The sequence below is a fragment of the Uloborus diversus genome, chromosome 5, assembly GCF_026930045.1.
Source record: "Uloborus diversus isolate 005 chromosome 5, Udiv.v.3.1, whole genome shotgun sequence".
NCBI lineage: Eukaryota > Metazoa > Arthropoda > Arachnida > Araneae > Uloboridae > Uloborus > Uloborus diversus.
In genome coordinates, this window is record NC_072735.1 from 171,198,440 (window position 1) to 171,210,900 (window position 12,461).

General features: G+C 32.6%; 1 protein-coding gene across 1 annotated transcript in view; it reads right to left on the bottom strand.

The window, feature by feature from the left end:
• Positions 1-12,461, bottom strand: part of LOC129222290 (carbonic anhydrase-related protein 10-like) — a gene marked incomplete at its 5' end in the record, with an annotated part of 229,274 nt that overhangs the window by 40,382 nt on the left and 176,431 nt on the right. Inside the window, one exon of the mRNA XM_054856776.1 lies at positions 3,482-3,613. Within this exon, the coding sequence (XP_054712751.1) occupies positions 3,482-3,613 (132 nt within the window). The remainder of the gene's footprint in view (positions 1-3,481; positions 3,614-12,461) is intronic.

Consider the following 12,461-nt stretch of genomic DNA (forward strand, 5'->3'; position numbering starts at 1 on the left):
ACGACGTTTAATTGCCCAAAACTGCAGAAATGTGTTTTGGCTAGTAGAGTCTTTTTTAATGAAAAAGAAAAGAACTTATGGGTGAAAAAATATCCGAAAAAAGCACTTAATCTTTTGTAAAAGCAAATACTTTTTTCGGTTGTTTTTTCACCTTCAAGCTCACTTCTTTTGCATTGAAAAGGGCGTTTCTTGTAACGCCAAAACATGTGTCTGCCGTATTCTGCCGTACTAAGCACAGATGTGGTATCTGCAGTAGAGCTCAAAATGAGAAATTGATGATTAAAGTTTTACAACTCGTTTCTTTGATTTATGACTTAGTTAAATGCTCAACTTGCGGTAGTTGTTTCGTAAATAACTAATCTAAAAACCGTAAAAATGTATTTTTGTAAAAATCATAATTTCAAATTAATAAATGTAGTTACGACAAATGTTCTTTTCAAAACCTTTTCATATACTAAGCTATTTTCACCAACTGACAATGACTAGGCATTTTTAGGGATATCTGCACAGATACGACAAAAATAGTTTAGTGAAACGTGCTCAGTGTATCATTAAATAATACGGAAAACATCTGCTTTCTTTGAACTTGGCTGTTTCGCTTTATTTTGTTAATACAAATCTAACAGAATCTATCTTCTGAAAGATACCATTTTCAAAACTCTAGACAGTTAAAACTGTAATCCATAACAATTTTCCGTTTTTTATATTCAAAGAATGTTTTTTATAATGTTTTATTTTCTAGATTCATTTTTAACCGAGCATGAAGATAATTTTGACAGCAATTTTGACGATACTTAAATAAAAATATTACTCGCCGTAGAATGAAATGTTTTTTTTTTTTTTTTTTGCATGAAAGAATTAGATATGAATATTTTACATGCATTTCATTTTTAGAATTAGCATTTTAAATAAACATTTAAATAGAAAAAGCTGAATATTTACTTTAACAATTATGCAAAGTTGTATCAGTTTTTATTATCAACTTGTATCAATTATTCAACGGTAAACTAATTTTAATATTCTGTGTTACAATAAAGTGCTACATTATTAAGTATGCTGCTTTACTAAGGTATAAAAGTCGTATCTACAAATTACTGAGGAAAAAAGTGGTAACTGCGCAGATACCACTTTAAAGGCTTAGTATTTGTCACTTACGTTCAAATTGCCTTAGCAAACTAAGCAAATTTGCAGTTTAGACTTTTTTCTTAATGTTTTTTTTAATATTTCGCGTTCACAAATCGCCAAAAAACTTGAGATTCAGGTAAATTAAAGTACAATCGACCACCTGGTGACAATAACTCAATTTTGATAAAATGTGCAGATACCACATCTGTGCTTAGCACGGCAGTATTGTGTAATTTTGTGCAATTAAACTTTGTTTTTCTTTATTATACTTTCCAAGCACAAAGATACTTATTCAACTCTGAAGGAGAACGTCAGATTTTTATGTTAATGTATTTATAAAGGCTAGTGTCTTTGTTTTCAGTTTGTCTTCATAATTCAAACAGTTGATATGCATATACGTGCAGATATGTATGCATACACAAGATAAAAAAAAAGAGCGATGTACTGACTGACCATGGATTGTATGGAAAGGCAAACATCCGGTTTACGGGCGGAATTGGACGCATCTATTACTTTTTTTAAAGATGTCAACTTTCACAGATGTATGTATGTTAGACTCTAAATTAAGCAAAGTCTCCTTCGAATGAGCGGAAGACGAGCATCAATTTTTTTACTTTTCCTTCTCATTCAGATAGAGTCGTCTTAACTGGGCGTTTGCCAATCTCCATGCAATCTATGGTTGAACAGTACAAATATTGTGTATGCATGTACAGAGTGGTCCAAAAATATGATAGAATGCAAGCTATCGTTCTGGGGGAAAAAAAACCACATGCAAGAACATAAAACCTATTTCAGTGGCAAAAGATTTAAATTACATTTAGCATGCAAAATGCTTGAAATGTCTACTTTCCGTGACAATAGTATTATGTAGCCATTTCCGAAATTATTTACGCAATGTAGTGTGTTAGAACTCACAAATTATAATGCTGCTTGATAGGATGACTTTTTGTACCACATAGGCACCAATTTTGCTTGTGCTCAGTTTTGGAAACAGTCTTACATAACACTACAGTCGAGGCTGGTAAAAATTTTAATCATATTATATATTAAATGCCATTCATATGTTTATTTCAAAAAAAAAAAAAAAAATAGAATGCATGTTTTTACAGTTTTTTTTAACCACAACGACCGTTTACTTTCTGTTTTGTGGACCATCTTGTGTGTAGTAAGTCTTAGACATCCAAAGAATTTTTTAATGTTTTGTTTCAACATTTAAAATAGCTCTAGAAAATTTAAATTTAAAAATCATAGTGTTGCAATAAACAACTTTCAAACTTTTTAAATTTGATTTTCATTTCCAAGTAAATTTAAAGACTGGGAATGCTTTACGCGATGAAATTTGTTCCTAGTCTGCGTGACAATTGGTGAACATAGAATAATAATCTACCTGGAAACATAATTCAGGACCTACATACACTAAACGATGCCTTTGAAGAAACAAAAAACTTGAAACGAGTCAAAGTGAATATTTTCTTTCATAACATAATTTCGGCGCAAACTTAGCCTGGAAGAAATAGTACGATCATATCGACTAAAGATGATTGTATGACTTAGTGCGTCTGCAAATTGACGACCTGTAGAAAAACCCGTACGACAAGACCTAACTTGACTTAAATACGTTATTTTGGACGATACATTATAATAGACGATATTTAAAAAAAAGTTTGTCTTGGTTTCGATATGTTTGTACAAAAACTTAAAAACTATGTTTCACACAAATGCAGTAATTTTAAGACGTAGCATTTTTTTCATATCTAAAATTATGTAGTGTTTGAAATGTGGAGTTTTATGTACAAGGTACAGCATGTTTAAATCTTTTAGTATAAGCAATAGTAGTTTTTTTTTCTTCACAAAAAAAGGTTCTTTTTTCACGCTGGTGATTCGGTATTGTGAACGAACACGAATGTATCAATATTAACGAAACACAAATGTATCAATGTAATTAAACATCCTAATTCTTCTACTTCAGTCCTAAAGTTGTAAATACCTTCGCCTTATTTTAAACTTGTAAGATATAGCGAAAGTTGATTGGCGTACAAATGTTTTCCAAAGCTTTGCTATTTAATTTGGCTGTTAATATATGCAATTTTACAATTGTAAGACGTTTTTTACTTTTAATTTCTTATTACGTAAGACCTAAATCAAAATAACCCATTTGCAATCTGCTCAAGGCAGTGTTTGAGCTTGAAAACTTCACGATTTATGCTTGCTTTAAGTTGATCTTGATATTTTTCACTTGCAGCTTCATTGTGTCCAAAAATATCCGTAATAGAGTAATTGCTGCATGCCTAGGTAATGGTAGAAATTGTGTGTAATGGTTGAAAAATAATAAGAAGTATAACGGGATATGACTTACTGAAGAACGAGTGAAGTCGATGTTGGTCCGGACTACACGATGGTGCACTAGCTGAGCTGGTCTGTAGTTGTTGCCCAGGGGTGCCTTTGGATTACTTAAGTCCCCTTGCATGAGCTTCCTCAAGGCGTATAACTGCAAGCAGAAAGTAATTCAATATTTAATTTTAATTTAATAAAAATAGCGATTACTAATAAAATGTATTGTAGTGAATTACAATACACCCCAGTCCAGAGTTCCCTGTACCTGCCTCTACATTTTTTTTGAGTATCGTCAGCAGAAAATCAACAGGGTCCAAGTCGTATGACTATGTGGCATGAATAACATTTCTTCGGTACTAGTCAGGTTTAACCCATGAATGGGGCCATGAAAAGAGCTCTGAGTTTCGATCCAGATCAGGAGGTAAGCGCACTCTGACCTAGCGGCAAGGAAGTACTGATTTGAAATGGGAACTTGATGGACGTTTTGACTACAAACGTGCCCCATGCATCATTAGCGAACACGGAGGCTCTTTGACCGGCTGGTGTCGAAATAGGTGTCCTCTAATTCTGAATTCAACGCTTTACTGATCGGCCTGTAATGGCCTTCATGTAAAATTAAGAAAGGATGCACTTCAAAAAAAAAAAAAAAAAAAAAAAAAAACTGCAGCACTACTAGATCGTCTCTACAAAACTTAGCTTTCATAAAAGTTTCTAGTAACGATGCAGCTTCTTCTTAATTAATACTAAATCTTACTTAAGCAGTATAGATAATAGAAAAGTTTACGTAATCCAAGATTCTTGGTAGATTTTGTAGTAAAACTGCAGTTTTTCTTTTGCGGTGCAGTTCAAGAGATGTTCCAGAGAAAGTATACTGAACACCTTAAAAAAATCTGCAGCACTACTAGAAAATCTCAGCGAAACTTAGCTTTTAGAAAAGTTTCTAGTAACGATGCAGCTTCTTAAGTAATGCTGTCAATGTTACTTAAAAAGAAGAAGTACAGATAACAGAAAAGTGCATGGAATCCTAGATTCCTATAGATTTTGTAGTGTGTGTGTGAGAGAGGTCTCGTTGTTTTTCTATCAATTTTAAATTGACTCAAGTTCTTAGTGGCCACGAAAACTTTTAAGAGTTACTTTTTTAGATTTGATATTTTGCCAAATCCGCGTTGCAACAATGGAGATAGCGAACAGAACGTAGATCATGTTCATTTGCTCTGCAGTTTGCAAGCAGGCCCTTGGTCTGCCTTTAGGAAGGGTTTGGCCAGCCTTTCTCTACAGTGGCCAGTTGTTTTCCCGGATCTTGTTTAAAGATACGATACTTTTGTCATCTTGTCTGAATCCGTTAACAATTTAAATTTTTAACCATTTTTTAAATTTATTTTCTGTTTTTGTTTCTTGGTTACTCCTGTTAGCCTGGTGGTATACTTTGTGGAACAAAAGGAGTTTTAAGTGGAGTCAGAACCCTAAATACTTTCAAAAATTCGATTTTTTGATTTTGATATGTATTATTCAATTCAGTATTTCAATACCTTTTTAACGATACAAACTTCTTGATCGTGCTCATGTTAGAAGTAAGTTAAAATAGGCTTTAAAAAAAATGTAAACCTATTTTGATGAAGTATGATTTTCCCCTTTAATTTGCAATATCTCGAAATGGTATTTTAAAAACTGAATGTTCCTTCTTTTCAGAACCTAAATCGTGTTAGGGTTTGAAATTTCTACCAACTATTCCATACATTTAATTGCATACACTGAAGTAAATTTTTTCTCATATTCAATTTTTTTTACATAGCTGATTTTGTGTTGCAAAATGGCATTTTTTGAAAAAAAAAATACAGTGACTTACACATTAGAATTTTTTTAGAAACAAACTAAGCTTTCTTTCTGTAAAATTTTACTTCAGTAAAGAGAAAAGAGTCTACTTAAGGTACAGAAAAAATTTCATAATTGTATCTTTAATAGATTTTCACAGAAAGGTACATGAGCCTGTGCAAACTAACATGGACGGTATAGGGGGTAGACTTCCCTTAAACTTTTAATAAGATTGCTTATTTAAAGAGAAGGATCTGTATTTAAGCGTAGGATTTCTTCTTTAATTATTGTTACGCATCAACTTTAATTGAATGTTACTTGTAGTTTTTCAAATATTACAGACATGAGCCGTATTGTAGTGGTTAAGCGTTGGCCTCTTACGCCTAAACACTCAGGTTCGAATCTGACTTCAGCCGGTGAATTTTAAAAAGGCAGAAAAGCAACCTAATCCATGTCGCATGATAATGCTTCAATTAAAATATTTTTGGAGTACTAGTTTAGTTTTGACCAGTACCAGTGCCTCCATCTTGAGGGGAACCTAGGAGTATTCTCGTGGTAGTAGCATCCGCCAATAGTTGTGAGACACGAAAAAATGTATCTTATATCATGGGAATGCAAAAGTAAAAACCTTACTTCAGCCTTATCAGAAAGAAGACGAAATACAACAATTATTCTTCACATAAAGAAAATCAAATAAATGCAAAGACTGTATGAGTGATGTGCCCTTTAACATACTTAAATCACTGTCATTCCCACTTGAACACCAAAATCCGTTAGTTAACAGTTTTCGCGCTCTTTTAGTAGCAATCTAGTTTCTTTCTTTTCTTTTCTTTTTTTTTGGCTAATAAGGTACACTTACTAAATGGGCTAAAGATGAACCCAAATTCATGTTTAACGCGATTTGTAAAATTTTCGACTTACCTCAACTACCATTCTTATACTTATAATGGTTGTCGGCAAAAATGACAGCAATGCAGAAGCTAAATCTATGTTAGTAAAAAAAATAATTCTCCAAATAAAATTTAAAGTTTTAAGAAAAACTGAAATTGTTTTAGAAAATAAATATATAGTACACATACTTTCAATGCAATAATGTTAAAAATACTTTGAATTTTTTATTTTGTTTCGTCTGGAAAATTTTTTACAGCGCAAGATATATTTTTAGTTTCTTTTCTTTTAAATTTCAGATTCATTCTGGGAAATTGAATTTTTGTCTCAGAAACTTTATTTTAACTTTTAAAAGTATATTTTTACAGGAACAAGTTCTTTATGCCTAGTTAATTCCTCCCAGTTTCTCAATTACTGTATTACTTACAAGGATTTTTCTTGTCAGTTATGACGTGAATCAAATTTCGTAACCCGAAGAGGTTTATATATACATACTTGCAATTTAGATTGCAAAGGTTTTCCAGCTGCCATCTCGTTTAAGAATGATATGAGGCCAAAATGAGAAACTTTTTTTCAAGCTATGCGTAGTTGTTTTTTTCAGAAACTAGTGTATATTCTTCTTTCATCTTGTTAGAAATAATAGTGTAGAATTCTATACTTTACGCGTGATATTTATCATTCTTTAGACAAGAGTGGAAAAAGTTTTTAGAAAATGATAGATAAGTGCATAAAGAATAAAATATTTTTAGTTTCTTAAAATATCTATTATACCGTAAAAAATTGAAATTGGAGCATGTAGACATCCACCGCTGATTTACAGGAAATGTTCGAGCTTCATTAAGTGAATGTTGACATTCCCGGCGAATGTCAAAATTTATCACATTCTGTACTTTCACCCCAACATCTAAAAATGGTTTCAAATGAAGTCCGCTTAGTTCTCGTGTATGCTCTCAGTTTGTTTTTAACGTTTAAAAACTGAAATAAACTGAAATGGGAAAAGATTTTGGCCTATTCTAGTTGGCATGTAGGGTAGACCGGAGCACGTATACGCAGTGCCCTTTTTTCAAAACGAGTTGTAGCCGGAGAGTCAACGGTCATACCAGATTGATGCTACCAAAGAATATAGATATGCTACTCACTAGCAAACATTCTCCCAAGTTTTTGAACATCATTTGAGCTTCGGTTTAGCATCTCCATGTATAAAAATCTGTTTCCTAAAAAGTTGAGTAAACTTTATGTTGAACGTTTTGAAGCTTATTAAGCTATTTCAAACAAATCGAAGAAGGTTCTTTTGCCTTCATATTGGAGTTTAGTTAAGACCCCATTTTTGGAGTAGTCTGAGCAGTTTTGGTCGTCCTATCTGAGGAAAGATATTTTTTTTTGCATTGGAAAGGGTTCAAAGAAGGGTAACTGGACCAGTAAGGGGACTTTCAGATTTAGATTATGATACCAGACTTAATAGGCTTAATACGTATAGCATGGAGCAAAGGAGTGTCAGACGGGATATGATTCAGTTGTTTAAATTTATAAAAAAGATTGATGTTAATGGATTAAATTGTTGCACCGAAAACAGGACGAGGGGTCATTGTTTTAAACTATTTAAATCTCAGGCTAACCTGGAAATAAGAAAAAATTACTACTTTAATAGGGTTGTGGGCACTTGGAACAGCTTACCGGAAGAGGTGGTAATGAGCAAGGGGGTGGATAGCTTTAAGATGGCCAATGATCTTTATTGAGGGCTAATAAATTGACTAGGACTGGGCAAAGAGCCTGTTGCTGGTCGTCACATTTGTATTTGTATTTGAATACATAACACACAGTTAAAAACAAATAAATATATAAAAATTAGTAGAATTCTATCCTTTTTTGAGAATTGTGTTTCTATGGGCAGAAACGTTATTAAATTTTGTTGCACGTTAAAAATAAATCCAAACTTGCCGGCCGGGCATGTTTATGCATTTTCATCGAGGCAAATTTACACACGTTCTTACTGTGTCTTACAACTTTGTCTTACTTCTAAACGGACCCCTGACGTTTTTTTCGCTCTGTACTGATCTAAACTTTTAATATTTTCAGACTACCTAGTTTTGAAAATCACCATTTTTAATTGAGTTGCAGATTCGTATGTTATAGCGTACAGTCATATAGTGTTGTCTTCATGCTTGTTCAGCTGTAACTTTACACTATTCAGTCTGTAATACTATTTCTTCATTTTAAAGATGGTAAGACATTTCGTTCAAAACACTAACAGAACCACGTTAGATGTCAAAATAAAGAAAAGGCTTATCGATTATCAATATATTTCTTCGAGTAGGCCTTCCACATCGTCACATTTGGACTACCCTAACTGAAATCATTTGAAAAAGTAGGACCAAAGCTTAGGAACCAGGAAAGGAAAAAAAAAGGATGGTTCGAATCCTAACTGATACTACGATTAAAGAAGCCCTCAAACAAGAGCAGTAGACGCTACAAAGAAAAAAAAATCATAATGGGCAGAACAAAACAAAAACGAGAAATTAATTTAAAATTTACAAGTTTTATCGTAGCAGAAATAGAAAACATCAAAGAAAAAAGTGTGAAACCAAAACCTGCGACAGGGAAAAAGTTAGTACACTCTGTAAAAAAGAAATTAATGAACGATTCTCTTAAAATTGTGCTTGCATCTATTGTTTGAAAGCATACAACCAATCAAAAAAGGACAAGGTATGGTTCAATGTTCTATATGTCAAAACGCAATCCCATGAGAAGTATGGGAAAAGAAATACGTTATTTTTCTTAGTGAAATCTAACAGTGATGACGAAGATGACTAAATGGTCTCTGTTTTTAATTAGCAGTAAGCCCTATAATTTTAGTTTAGCCTATAAAATGTTCTTTATTATTTGTGATCTTCTTATTTTAACATGTGTTTTATGGGAAATAAAACATTTAAATTTGGTTAAATATCTATTTCACTTACTCTTTGTTATCATTTATAACATGCGTAAACGTGCCCCACTCGATGCGTAAACTTGCCCCGTGTTCGGGACAATTTTATGCAACCGAACTTGAACCCAAAAAACATTTTTTTTTGTACGTTAAAAACGTAACTGAATATACAAATTTTGACTTTATTAACTACTTCATAAAACCATAATGTCTAAAATTTCTTAGGTTAAAACATAAAACTTAGAAAATTCACTGAAAGAAATCTGCGTGAAAGTGCTCCGCGCGCGCGGTCTACACTACCACAAAAAAATCGAACTTTTTGAGAGCATATTAAGAATAAAAAACGGAACAATGGTTTTTGAAGCGATTCATTTTGATTAATCATATTACATTGAGTCAGTCAGCGGTTTATTTCCTTTTTTGTTGATTTGGGCTTCGAGGAAGGACAGATAAACTGAACGTGGAGAGAGAACACTTCATTTTAATAGGCAGGAGTAGCAAGAAAGTGCAAACAGTAAAGCTTTTCCTACTCGCATGTTCTCGCTGATTGTACCTACTACAAAATAAAGTGTAATGTTTAAACTTTCAGTTCATCCGCCATCTCTTCCTATTGCATATGTGCTGCCAGTGTCTAAAACACACACACACTATTATGTAACATATTTTTCTTAACGTTCTCAAAAAACACCTTTACGAGTCTATAATTACTAGTATTATACAATCAACTGTTGATAACTCGAAGTCCCAAGGGCCCGGCTAAAACGTTGGAGTTATGGGAAGTTTCCACAACAGTCCCAACAGTTTTGAACCCAATAAAACTTCGAGATAAAAGAATATTCGGGTTATAAGTTTCGAGTTATCGAGATTCGACAATATTATAAAGATATTTAGACATTAGTTTTTTTCAGCGCGTACGCTAAACTTATACACTGTTCTTAATTGATAAACAACAGTACCTACTTTTTTTTTTGCATTTTTTTCAATTTTACTTTTATTTTATTGCACAATCTTACTTGTTTGCTTTCCGATGAAAAAAATATGACCTCTCAACCCTATCATTAAAAAGATTTATCACCTAATATTTCACTAACTAGATCGCTTAGAAAAATATAAATATTTATGAAACATAAACAAACGCATAGTAATGCAATCGACAAATTTTGTACAAGTTCTAGCTGTACGTGCATAAGCTCAACACCTAATTCCCTTACAGAGAAAACGTCATCATTAAATCTGTGAAGCTCCATTCAAATCGTTTCTGAAGGGTCCATTCAAAGGATTTCCGGTGACATCGAAGAACCTTTCATGACAGATCGGAAAACGAATCAGCCAGATGTAATTTTCTAGCAGTTCCAATTACAATTCTTCCAATTTATAATGGAAGCCGAAAACTGGAGTAATATTTCATGGCGTTTATCATACTAAGGATTCGGACATCAAGATGCTTTTGATCACGTTGATGTACATGCAATACAATGATATATATATGTTTATTTCAGACACTATAAAGAGCTTTTATGACGAAACTTTGCTGGCAGCGCTTCGAAAAAGAAATATTCTTACTCGTGGTTTAAACTGCACTACTTTGCAAGGGCACTTCGTCTTTTCCATATCATTGATTCTTTTGACTACTTTAAATTTTCTTGCAGCTCCCTATTTATTTATCTCTCGTATATATCTTTATTTATCTATCCATATACAGGTATTTATTGATTTATTTTGTGCATGATCAGAGCTGTACGTAATTAGAGAGATATATAGTTAAACATATCGTTTACATAATTTTACTTTTTACTTACTTTTACAAAAAAGGAAGTATTGTATTCGCGAAAAAAATTTCACTTAAAAATTGACCTTAATTTGCATTTTGCTCAAAAGACGGAATGAACAGAACGGAATGAGAATGAACGGAATGAACAGAAACAAGGATGAACACAGTTGAAAAAATAAAAGTTGCGGATGACTAAACAGCAAATGAGAAAGGAATTCAACTTGTAGCAAATAGAAACATGTAGAGACGGAAGAATTCCAAAGGAAAAAATTTTTTTCAACGGAAGAAAAAAAAAAAAAAAAACGAATGAGTTTGACTCTTTGTTTTTTCCACCATTTATATCTCTACATTTTTTAAAAATGAACTTTCGAAGTACAACCTTTTGATTTAATAAACAGAATTTACTAGTATCTCATTTTTAAGAATTTACTTTGATTCGCAGCACCACAAGAGAGTCATGTCCAAACCCTTGGAGTTGTGCTAGCTGCTTAAGATTAGAGAAAACTTCTGAATTTTAATTCAAGTATTTGGTATCAAAGCCAGTTTAATGTACTTTAAGTTTTACGGCAGAAAAAAAAAAAGAAAAAAAAAGACAGATTGAGCTTTTTTTTTTATTAAATCAGTTTTCTTACAGCAGTTTTCGACATGGTTGAACTGAATGCCTTCCGATTCACTTAGCATCTGACAAGAAACATAAAAAAATAATGCAAAACTCTTGGAAAGTAATGAATTGAGCTGATATTTAAATTTAATCTGGTTTCTGACATCAGTTTACGACCTGATTTATCTGAATGCCTTACACGTAACTTAGAAGAGGCATCAAAATATGAAATAAAACACTTGAAAAGTCAAGTGGATAAAAATAGAACAACGTTTAAAAGCACAAAAAGGATAAAAAGTTTTTAAAAACGCAGACATGTTTCGGAGGCAATAGTCTCCTTCCTCAGTGCGAAATGAACAAATGGATGAATCAAGGTCATGGAAGAGTTTAAATGCGTAACCAAAAAACATTGACCAATCAGATATCAGCGAGTGCTGAGGCAAAATATGACGTATTCTAACAGGTAAAATTGAATAAGATTGGAGAAAAATGCTGAACAGCAAAAAAAAAAAAAAAAAAAAAAAATTTATCCTTTTTGTGCTTTTAAACGTTGTTCTATTTTTATCCAATTTACCTTGCACAAAGCTATCGCTTTTCAATTCAACTTGAAAAGTAGTAGATTGAACGGGATTTTAAATGAAACCAGGTTTCTGACATCAGTTTTCGACTTAATTGAACTGAATTCCTTACAAGTCACTTATTCCGGGCTGATACTATAAAACAAGAACACTCTTGAAAAGTCGTGGATTAAGTAGGTTTTCGAATTAAACCAGGTTTTGGTCAGTTGTTTTCGATCTGATTTAGCTGAATGGCTTCGAAGTCACTAAGCATCAGCCAAAAATCATCAAAATATGAAAATAGCACGCTTGAAACGTCGTGAATTGATCATTGAATTCAAAACAGTTGTAATCGTAAGTACAGGGTGGCAAGAAATAACTTGGACAAACCAAATACGTTATAACTTCAGTACTAATGAAAATAATACGATCAAACTTCCAAATAAC